This window comes from Buceros rhinoceros, unplaced genomic scaffold, assembly GCF_000710305.1.
Source record: "Buceros rhinoceros silvestris isolate BGI_N320 unplaced genomic scaffold, ASM71030v1 scaffold41378, whole genome shotgun sequence".
NCBI classification, from domain to species: Eukaryota; Metazoa; Chordata; class Aves; order Bucerotiformes; family Bucerotidae; genus Buceros; species Buceros rhinoceros.
This window is the reverse complement of record NW_010428169.1, coordinates 2,024-13,242: the sequence shown is the minus strand read 5'-3', so window position 1 is coordinate 13,242 and position 11,219 is coordinate 2,024. Positions and strand designations below refer to the sequence as shown.

General features: G+C 41.7%; 1 protein-coding gene across 1 annotated transcript in view; it reads right to left on the bottom strand.

Annotated features, from left to right (window-relative positions):
• Nucleotides 1–497: 497 nt before the first annotated feature.
• The window catches only part of HSPA14 (heat shock 70kDa protein 14), a gene marked incomplete at its 5' end in the record, with an annotated part of 12,739 nt that continues 2,017 nt past the window's right edge, over nt 498–11,219 (bottom strand). Inside the window, 10 exons of the mRNA XM_010142179.1 lie at nt 498–576; nt 2,060–2,130; nt 3,077–3,250; nt 3,665–3,877; nt 6,093–6,195; nt 7,443–7,598; nt 8,367–8,528; nt 9,328–9,432; nt 10,571–10,661; nt 10,781–10,874. Coding sequence (XP_010140481.1) covers nt 498–576; nt 2,060–2,130; nt 3,077–3,250; nt 3,665–3,877; nt 6,093–6,195; nt 7,443–7,598; nt 8,367–8,528; nt 9,328–9,432; nt 10,571–10,661; nt 10,781–10,874 — 1,248 coding nt within the window. The remainder of the gene's footprint in view (nt 577–2,059; nt 2,131–3,076; nt 3,251–3,664; nt 3,878–6,092; nt 6,196–7,442; nt 7,599–8,366; nt 8,529–9,327; nt 9,433–10,570; nt 10,662–10,780; nt 10,875–11,219) is intronic.

The following is an 11,219-nucleotide window of genomic DNA, read 5'->3' as shown; positions in this document are numbered from 1 at the left end:
AGTAACTCCAGAACAACACAAAAGTCCTGCCCAAGATGCCAGTGCGAACAGGCGTCACCTCCACAGTTTCAGGATTTCAGTCCAATTTGGGACAGTTACCAGAGGGGATTTTTGCTGTTCCAGCTCCTGCGGGTTCAGAGCTATGCTGCCAAAGCCACAGATGTACTGGCTGAACGGGTACGAGACCTGACTAGCCCAAGGAAAAATCGTTGGACTGAGCAATATGCTTGTTGCTGAACCACAAGCACAAGGATTTGCCCTCTGCACTTTCGTATCAGGTGCTGATAACTCAGTGCTGTGCTCTCTGCGTGGCTGCATTAACATTTTGCACCACACTTGCTGCTCCAAACAAATCTGGTGGCAAATCAGTGTTTTACTTCAGTTTATTAAAGCCCTCCAAGAATCATGAAAGACATCTCAGAGAGAGTCACCACTTTGGCAGAAAAGCCCAGAAGAGACAAAAATCAACTTCGAAAAATATCACCTTTCGAAAGAGACTATGACACCACTTCAACAGTGATGATTTCACACTTCCCGGTGTCCTGATCTGTGCAGGTCACATGCAAGGACCCATCCCTAGACAAAAAAGAAAGGCATGGTCAGGACTATTGCAACCAACTCTTGGTATGTTACTGCGTGTTCCAGAGAGGATAAACAACAGTCTTCATGCAGATGAAAGGAGGAAAGTTTAACACTGAAACAGCCAGGGAAGAACAGGCTTCGCCCGTTCACAGATGAAACTGAATTTAGTTTATCAAGTGTTTAGTCACACACTTCTTGCCCTCCATTAAAGCATGTATCTCCTTCACATATGTCGTAAGATTCAAGCATGTGTTTAAAAATAACTAAGTTTTAATACGGGTTTGTAAAAAGAATGTGCAGTAATATTATTCAGAAAACTTGACTTGTAAAAAGCAAAAGTAGTCTTTTAATACCAAGGATCCCCTTCAGCAAGGAAAACCTTAATTTTCAAAATCTAAGAATTAGAGACAATATTGAATCCTACTTCATCTAGATAAAGTCACATGTAACATTGAGGTAGAAATAGAAGTGTTCTACTGACCTTTTTCACCTAAATATTACTAAAGCCCCCTTTGACATAACGCAGGTTTTCCTGCATTACACATTATTCGCATGTATAATCCCCCAGACGTTTTTCTTGTCAACGCTAAGTGCAGATTTCTATATGACTAACCAGCTAATTTAGGTGAAGTCTATTAACAGAGCGCATTAATATGCCTGACAGTTAACATAAGAAAATGAAGTGGTTTGAACTGCAGTAGAAAGTAGGGATTTAGTTTTTCAGCAACATCTAGACGAGTTTTCTATTTTTCAGAAAAGCAGTATGAACTTCAGGATAGCCCTTGGAAGACAAACATATTTTGATTACTTAGAATTCCACCTTCTGATATGTTTGCAAACTATTCAGACTATTTCAAAGGAGCCCAAGCACTCCTATGAAGGCCAGACAGTTAGAGAAACATGATGTCATCCCTAGTCCCCGCTCTGCCACAAGACACTTCCTACCTTCCCATAATAAACAAGTCATTCGGTAAACAGGAGATTTAGGAAACCTGATTTACTGTGACATTATTTCTCATGCTTAACACCCTGTCTCTGAAGGGACAGAGCCACAGGTGTTCACCACAAATGCTGCATGTCCTGCATGGATTTCTCAGCAACCAGGAAAGACAGATTCTCCTTCAGTTTTTCCCCAAAAGTGTGAGTGTTCAACAGAACTACCCAACCCCCTTCCACGGGAAATCAGAAATCCTGACTGCTCTCAAGCGTGGTCGGACTGATCCACGGTTCAAAAGTTGCTACAAAGTCATCTATAGTATTAAGTTTTGTTTCTTTAGGCATCAAAAATGAAAGCACAGAAGGTACTGCATAAACACCACAATCCTACAGAACTTAACCCCTGCTAAGACACAACCCTGTAAGCAATGAAACGCTCCAGTTTAACACCAAATTAAACATTCTGTGACAGGAGAAAAGACTGCTCATCAGAACTGGGACACAGCAAGTTAAACAGCTGGAGGAGAAGTATTTTGGGTACCTTTTCATGGTGAGAACAGTTAGTATGTCATGCAGGCCATCCTCCTTTTTATCTAAATCCTGGAGTACAATCTATTAAAAAAAAAGTTACATGATTAAGTCCTCTAAATCCTGTCCCAGCAAGTGATGCAATAGCCACAGTGTGCAATTCATTCTGTTCAGCCTCTCGTAGTAGTGACTCCACACCCAGGCTGGAGTCTGTGTGGTTGAGCTGTTCACTCTACTGTTCCAGTGCTTTTGTTCCAGGGACTATCACCAAGACAGCTGGAGCACCTACAGCTCCCACTGACTGCAGTGACAGCTGAGCATGGTCCTTTAATTAACTGGAGCAGTTCCGTAGTCACTAGGTAACACCCTTTCCCTATCCCCTTAGACGTCTTTGGGCAGGACGAAGGTGGCATTAACAATTTTCTCAAGCATTCCATCCATTTCAGCCGCATCTGCCCCCTCCCCAATGCTTTAACCGTGCTGAAGCCAAGGTGAGCACGACATCACCGTCTCACACAAGCTGGGTCCTCTCAGTAGGCTGGCTCCCGAGTTATCTGTTTATATTGGGTGAGGATTTAATCATACCATCTTAGCACTGTGAAAATCAAATGTGGTATTGAATACCAAGATCCCACCCAACCTGGGAAGATCAAAAAGCAGTCAACAGTACACACACCAGCTACATCATTACCTCTGGCAGTTTTCTTTCTAAAATGCTGGAGATCTGGAGATCCTACTGGATGACTGGTTATGCTCTCTCACCCTGGCTCAGCTTACCACAGCAGTGCCAAACATCAAACCCCACCAGCCGTTTAGAGATTCCAAAGGGAAACCTCAACACTTCATAATGCATTTACAGAAGGATGATTAAAGACCATTTCCAAAGAGATACACGTCATTCTAATTTTATAACAATAAGTTTTGGAAGGGGTGGGAATAGTTCTGGTTTTAAACTTTTTTTTCCTTTTCAGATCCCCTTGATTTCCAAGGGTTCAATATTAAAAGTGCACATGAATGTGTATACACTCACCTGTGCAAATTTACTTTCCTCATTCATGGGATTTTTCCCCAGTGACTCGTATAGTTCAAGGCACACAGAAGAAGTGTTTCCAGGAGCATGCAGGGTGTGCTGCCTTCGAGCTGGTAATGGTGTCCCTGATGGAAATAGCACTGTGAATTTGTCAGCCCCTGACTCGTCTACTCCCTTTAAAAAGAAAAAGAAAAAGTTCATGCCTTTCTCCAAGTACTGAGATGGAAGTGTTCCCACAGCGCTCCACCAGAACAGAAACCCAACATTCATTCTCTCTGCCACATTTACCACCACAGCAAGTAAAAAAAAAACCCCAAACCCAAACATCAGCATTCCTATAAATAAATGAAAAATGTCCACCTATTATGACACAGCAAAGACACAGTTTATCTCCCTTCAAAATCCAGCAGGTTTTCCTGTCAATTTTTTGTCACTAAACCTAAGTTACTACTTACTGCTGATCTACAGTCCATCTGTAGAACCAATAACAATAAAACAACGACCTTTCTCTAACATCCCGTCCATTAATTAGTGCTGTATATTCAGTGTTGCAGTAAAATTGTCTAAGTTCAATAATTTTAGCTTTACCTTAAGGAGAATATCTTTGGCAGAACACTCAATAAGAGTTTCTTCTTCTAACAAAGGGTTCTCTTTCCCAAGCAGAATTCCTGCCTCTATGGCTGCACCGATAGGAATAACTTCATCTGGAGGAATTGAATTCAGTAATTCCACAGTTGGGAAAATGTCTTTGATCAGCTGCTGTAGCTTCGGGATTCGAGCAGACCCACCGCACAGCACTACCTGAAAAACATGCCTTCATGATTTCAAATCTGTCTTCTGTCAGATAAAGCAGACAGGTCACAACCTGCAATGCAGAAATGCACACTGCTCTGGGATACAAGATCATCTGTAGCTGTTAAAAGAAAAACTGATGCCATCTTCGCTTGACTTCTGCTACTTTTGTGTTTGAAATTAAAGGAAATAGCTGGCAAGTTTGAAATGGTGTCTTGAAAAAGTGTTTCTTGTAGTAGGCATCAGATAGATGAAGTAACATTTTGAAAACTGAGGAATCTATCATAAAGTAACATCAGGTTGGAAGGAACCTCCAGAGGTCATCTAGTCCAACCTCCTGCCCAGAGCAGGTCCAGTTACAGGAGGCTTCTCAGGAACTTACCTTCATGGATGTAGATTGCATGGGCTCTGTGGGCCTTTGTTTCAGTGCTTGATTACCCTCACACTACAAATTCCTCTCTTGGTATCTAAAATTTCCCCATATCGTCACTTGTGCTGCTGGTCACTCTTTCATCATGCACCTCCAGGAAGGAGTCAGTCAGGTTTAGTTTCCATTGGATAACTGCAGGCAGCACTAGTCTCTCCTAAGCCTCAACTTAGAGCTCAGCAAACTCAGCTCTCTTGGCCCAAGGCACCTTGGCAGCTCTCCATCTGGACCAGGCCAGTAGGTCAGCACCCATGAAGCTCAAAAGTGATGAGACTGTACCTGGACACTGTCGAAGTGCCACAGAAGGAAACGAACACTTTCCCAGACCCATGGCTACACCCCTGCTGTTACAGCCCAGCACGCAGCTGCAGCCTTTGCTGCAGAGCCACGCTGATGACTGCCTCTGAACTTACTGTCTAGTCCAACTCCCATGTCTTTCCCTGCAAAGCTGCTCTCTTGCAACTGCCAGCCTGTCCTGCTGCACGGGAGTATTCCACCATGGATATACACTTGCCTTTGTTAATCCTTGTTGTCTAGGTGATCATTGTAGGTCCCTTCCAACCAAAATACTCCATTATACACAGTTCTTCTGCCATTTTCAATCCCTCTGCATAGCAGCCTCGCCCTACAGTGGTATTGCTTGCTCCTCCCGTTTTAGTGCTGCCTGCAAACTTGCTGAGAGCATGTGTTACCCCATCATACCTGTTATTAACAGAGACATTAAGTGGTAGTAGCTCCAGTATCAAATCCTGAGGGATGTCATTGACAAGCAGCGTTACTGACTGACCTTGTGCAAAAAAGGCCTAAACCCCTTCTCTTACTACAGAAACTTTGTTGAGATCAACCACATTTGGAAACAAAGCTAATTCCCACTTTTCTTCATGTAAAACCTAAGAGCTGTAAACTAGGTTAATTTACTTTTACCTTTAAAGCACTCTCCCTCCCCAACCCAAAAGCATTAAGGCCTGAGAGAACAGCACACTGGACCACTTAAAGCACACTGCCTCCAAAATACAAAAGACATTCTCTGAACAGTGGCCTGGGATATTTCATTACCCTACCAGTGAACCCCAGATGTGACACAGCAAACCCTACCTAAGAGTCTGAAATAGCAGCGAGTATCGTTAAAAGCACCAGCCAACTTCTGCTGCAGAATCTGCGCCAATCCCACCAGCTCTAAATGCCGCACTATTTGCCCACACACACAGAGGGGCGCCCAGGGGTTGAGATGAAGTTACTCTCTTATACTAAAGCAAAAAAGACATTTGCGTTAAACCACATTTGGTATTAAAGCACTCTATGGTTTGGCATCTAACATGTTCCTAAGTTTTTTAAGCTCACAAGGAGGAGCATGGGCACCTAGTAGACAGTAAGTGATTTGTTCTACTCCTACTAAGACAGAAGTTGAAACTCGTGTTTTCTTCAGAAGTGTCAGCAAACCCCATCCAAAGCTCAGTGAAGGCAGAATAAAGTCTATATACTGAACTTAAAGAAGGTTCTCCCTGGCTCTACCAAGGGTTATACAAACACAGGCAGGGGAGAGAAATCCTCCAGCACTGACTCAATATACCGCAGCAGAAACACAGCGTTGACTCTGACTCTGCCTTATACTTCAAGCAAATGAAGCCAAAGCAAAGATACAAGTTCTGAAGATCTTGAGTTTACATACTTTGTTGGATCTGAGCCACAAATGCTCAAACACATGAAATTATCTCAGTCTGCGTGGAAAACATCCCCATAAATATTCTTCTCGTGGAGTTACAAAGCACAGCACAGACAAGTGATTTCTATTGTTACCTTATTAATATCATCTGCTGTAAATCCAACTTGCTGCAAGAGCTTTTTAATTGCTTCTACACATTTACTAAAAAGCGAAGAACAGATAAGTTCAAACCTGGCCCTGGAAGGAAAAAAAAAAAAAAAAATTCAAGAAGTGTCATCTCACCGATCAGACACAAATACCTGAAATGGAAGACCAATCATTTTTAGAATATTCTTTCATTCTCTAGCTGTACCTGGTACTACGGGATTTTTTTTTTTTTTAAATCTTATTTCCCAATTATTAATCTTAGAGAAGTGATTTTGTTGTTTTGAAAATATCTGTGCTACTGTTTCCATCATTCACACCAACATGGAATGCACAGTCATTCTTCTTCAGCATACTCCTCTAGAGAACAAACAGTACTGTTGTCTTGACTGTTATGTGGGGAAAAAAAAGCAAAAATCTTTGAACTGTTTCATCATCTTTAACATGGAGACACAAAGACCTGGTTTGCACACAGGGAGTAGGTTAGGAAAACGAAAAAAAACCACCAAACCCACACAGCAACAAAAACTTGTGCTTGCTTCAGGCTCTTTCAAGCCTGAAGAGGAAGTTTTACTATGAGCAAACATGGCAAGTTAAATAGTGCAACGCTAGTCCACAGGACTAGCATCCTTGTCCAAAACTGAACCACAACAAGTGGCATTGCTTCTCACTTAAAATCGTACTGTGCCTTACTTCACCAGATCCAGCTGCTGCAGCAGTGGATGCACCGTTCTGGAACTGAAAAGTCTGTTTCATTTGCTAAAGCTGCTGCTGACTGAAGAACAATCAAAACCAGCTGAACATCTCAAGAGATCGTCCCAAGAGAGGAGAGACTTAGAGGCAGACATGACAGTATGAGTAGAAAGACAGAAAACATCTTTCTACTTCAGCTGTCCAAGAGGCGACATTGAGATTTCCACGACCCCTGTCATTTTGGAGCTCATTCAGATCACAGTCCAGAAGTATTTTTCTTAAGGAAAATCCAATAAAAACCCCAATAATGGAGAGTGAGGGGAGAACCCACCTTGAGTAATTACAGTATCCATTGTTTCATCAACAACCAGCCTCCAAAGACGGGGTTGCCTGTGCTGCTTTGCACTTTATCTTCTAACCATTAGGGCGACACTGTTAGTGTTACCACCCCAACTACTACTGGTTGCATCACGACAGAACCATCAGTGTGGCACCGAGCTCAAAGAAAGCACGTTTGTCTCCTATCCTTCTTCTGTTTCTAACATTAACGCCACCAGAAGTCAAAGCTTACTGAACATCCTCTACACCACCCAGAAAGATTTCAAGTATAGTTTTATACAAAAGCAGTAGCTCAAGAGTTGCTTTACCTGGACACGTTACAATCAAAATCCAACCCGTCATACAATGAATCTACAAAACAGTTGGCGCTTCCCAGGGTTGATAAAGAGTGCTTTGCAATATCAGCGCTGTTCATTAACTTCATCATGGCTCTGGGATTCCCTCTAATATCATGTTTACAAGACCTACATTTAAAAAGAAGCAGCGGTACCAGTTTAGAAAGGCAGGCATTGGCGTGATTAACTCTAACTTTCTGAAAGAAAAACAGGTTAAAGCTATCAAACTTCTTTTTCTGTGGACATATTCACAATGCTACTACTGAAAGCTCGCAAAGAATAAGTGTCTATTCCAATTTCAACTAAAGAACACTGTCTAGAGGCACCCTGAACTTGGGCATTAGTGTTTGTCACGCAGATTTAAGTCTTTCTGAACAGTTTCTCAGCCAAACAAATCCTCTAAGTGCCTGCAAGGAACAGCAAGAAAAGGTCTGGCAGTTAACTAATTTTACCCACAGGTTAAGCAGAAATAGAACTTGTTCATTTTTGTCTATCACAGGGTGACATGCCACACAGACTTCAGTCTGATGACCCATGTTCCTCCACAGTCCTTCAGGCCAACAAGAAAAACAAACAAAACCCACCCAGGTGGATTCCGTGTCACCCCAAAAGCTTGTGACCGAAAGGATATAGGCACCTGTAGTCATCAGGCACATACATCAATCGAAACACAGAACAGTTCATAGCTGAGCCCTTACAGCTCCAACACTGGCCCCAAACCAAGTATTTCCCAGCCTTCCCCCTTTGTCCCCAGCAGATATTAAAACTTTACTTCAGCCACTCCACATGCAGACAGTCTGCTGGATCTGACAAACCAGCGTGAAATATTTTTGAAAGCAAACACCTGATAACGAAGTTCCTGTCCTAACCACAACGCGCTTGGAATTCAAAACCTACCTCTGAAATTCGGAAGCTAAGTGTTGTGCGAGAGCTTCTGTGAAGCAAACTCCACCAATGCTGTCATCTGTGTTTGTAGCCAGCACACGATATATTCCACTGTTTACTTCTATGACTGTGATAGAAAGTGACGTTCCACCAAGTTTATAAACCAACACATTGCTGCCATGGGAAAGACAAAAATAAATGGACAGCAGCATTAATAAGCCATCTAAAATTATGTTAACTCTGTCTAGAAAAGGTGACACCATACGACGTACTGCAGGTCAAGAGAATTTCATTTGGGCTGTTTGTATTTAATGCATCTTAGTACCACTGACTACTTGAAAACGTCCCCTGAAGAACAAAATTAGTCCATTTTATACAGTGAGTAGCCAAAGCTTTTCCTAATATACACAACTGAGAACTGAACATTGCATTCAAGATTATAGGCAAGAATTACACGAGAAGGGTAAAAAACTCCTACCAAGAAAAAAAGACATCTGTTTATGCTGACAGCAGTCTCTGAAAATCCATTTTGAAAATCCTGTGAATTATCTGACTACTCATAAGGGAAACCCGATGCACCTACTGAACCCAGAACCTCAGCTTTAGTTCTTCTAATGTCTTCAAATGGCCCCCTCTCCCACAACTAAAACCCAGCTGTCTCGAGATCTGTTTAAAAAGGGATGAATTTTCTTAAAGCCCATCAGCTCATTCAAGAGGAAAATGTAATATAGGGACAAATCCTTAAAGACAGTCCTGAAAAAACAACAACAAAAAAACCAGGACAAAGGGATTTTAAGCACTACAGATTTACAACTTCTACATTGTTATTGGCTTTATTGAGTGAAAAAAGGAAAACAAGCCTCATGTAATTAATTTTGTATCGATTGCTAGGGCAACACAGCATTCTTTCATTTAAAATTTCCCAAGATTTGAGTACAGCCGCTCACATTCAAGAAAAATATTAGGATTTTACCTTTTCCCAGTGGGTGAATCTTGGCCAATTCCATAAGCCAGGAGAGCAGCAGACGGTTCATGAATCAATCTCATAACATTAAATCCAGCAGCTGCAGCTGCTTCCCTGTGATAAGGCACAACAGCATTTCATTTTACTCGAATGATTTCACTATGGTCATACACGCTATTAAGATTTCAGCTGAACGTGGGCCACCGCCTCAGATCTGGGTCACAGCATGGTATTAACACAGCCCAGTGTGTTAATAAAAGAAAAATATCAGCGTATGGAAAAGAAAGATATCAGTTGCTACTGTGTCGTTCGGGTGGTTGGATCTGCTCCATGCTCATTGTCAAACAAAACTGATGTATCAGTCTACACACCCCAGAGAAACCTGCAAACCTTCCCTCAACTACAAGGTGAAAAACCCACCCTCAAACTTGGTAACTTCAAGTGTGGTATTAAAAGTTCCTGGTACGTAATTTCACCAGATACCATGCTGGGAAAGTTGCTTTTACTTCCACATCAAGTTACCGCACCTCACTTCTAACATCTTCTCTATATGTTTTCTTGAAACTTCAGTAACCTTGGGACTGCCCTGCACGTTGTTTCCTCCACCTCGAAGTTATTTTGCAACTCCTACACTAAAGCAACAGAATGTCTCATTACACACACTGCAAACATCCAGCTCACTAATGCTTTATGGCCAATTTCATGTCAGTTAAACATAAGGGCTTCTACAAATCAGAAAGTAGAAGTACAGATGCTGCCGGTCACACGCAGCTCTAAGTCGACTTGTGTTTTCATATGGAGCAGAACCATTCCCAAACAGCACTGCCACACAGAATACTGGTGCATGCTCCCTGTCTGCACTCTGACATAACATCCTCCATAAAGTCGTGTGCCACCACTTGGTTCGGGGAGTATTGTTGTATGAAAGGATGGGAAATTACGGAGAAGGGCTGAGACACTCTTTGCATTTCAAAGGCGACCCCCATCTGAATCACATTCTATCCTGGATGATACCAAGATTCCCTCTCACTTTAACTGATTCAGAATTTCATTTTGGTTACAATAGTGAATTCCGTGAAACGTTTCTAAAGTCAGGATTTAATCTCCTGCTTTCCTACCTTCCCAATTCAAACAACATCCCAATGTCTGGACTGACAGTCACAAGCTGGAGTCCACCAGAACTCCCATTGCTGATCCGGCAGCCAGTCTGCTTCAGGCATGTTAAATAACAGAAAACACTTAATTCTCTTACCCAAGGGCATTTTTCTGATTCTCTCCAAAATCAAATGGTACAGTGATAACAACGTCATTTACATCTGAACCCAATGCAGACTGCGCAGTTTCTGTTCATAAACACAGGAAGAACACGTTGATTAAAAGCAAAAAACAATATACAACATCTTAAAAACATGACGACAGCTTAAAAAACCTAAAACACATTGTGATTTTACTAATTATATACCTTTCATTTTACTGAAAATAAGTTTTGCCACATCTTCTGGATTGATAAGCTTATTATCTATTTCATATTGAAGTCTTCCATTCTTCTCAGTTATCTGTAAGCAAACCCAACATACCTTTGTTAGATAACTACCTCGGTTATTAACAACATGTATAATTCAGTTCCTGTTCAAAGTAAAAAGTAAATCCTTTCTACGTTAGTACTTTACTACAAGAAAACGAATGCTTCCAAGATGCCTATCAAAGGTCACCAAACCCCCGTATTATCTAACGGACACGACAGTGACATTCACGTGGACTTGAAGACTCCTTATTCTATTACGGAGTTTTCCTTAGTACAAAAGCAACATTTAGAACAATATGTTTATACTCCATAAGCAAAAATAACAACTCTTTATATATGCGTGTCAATATGAAGAGTCCAAAGCCAGAGAAAAACT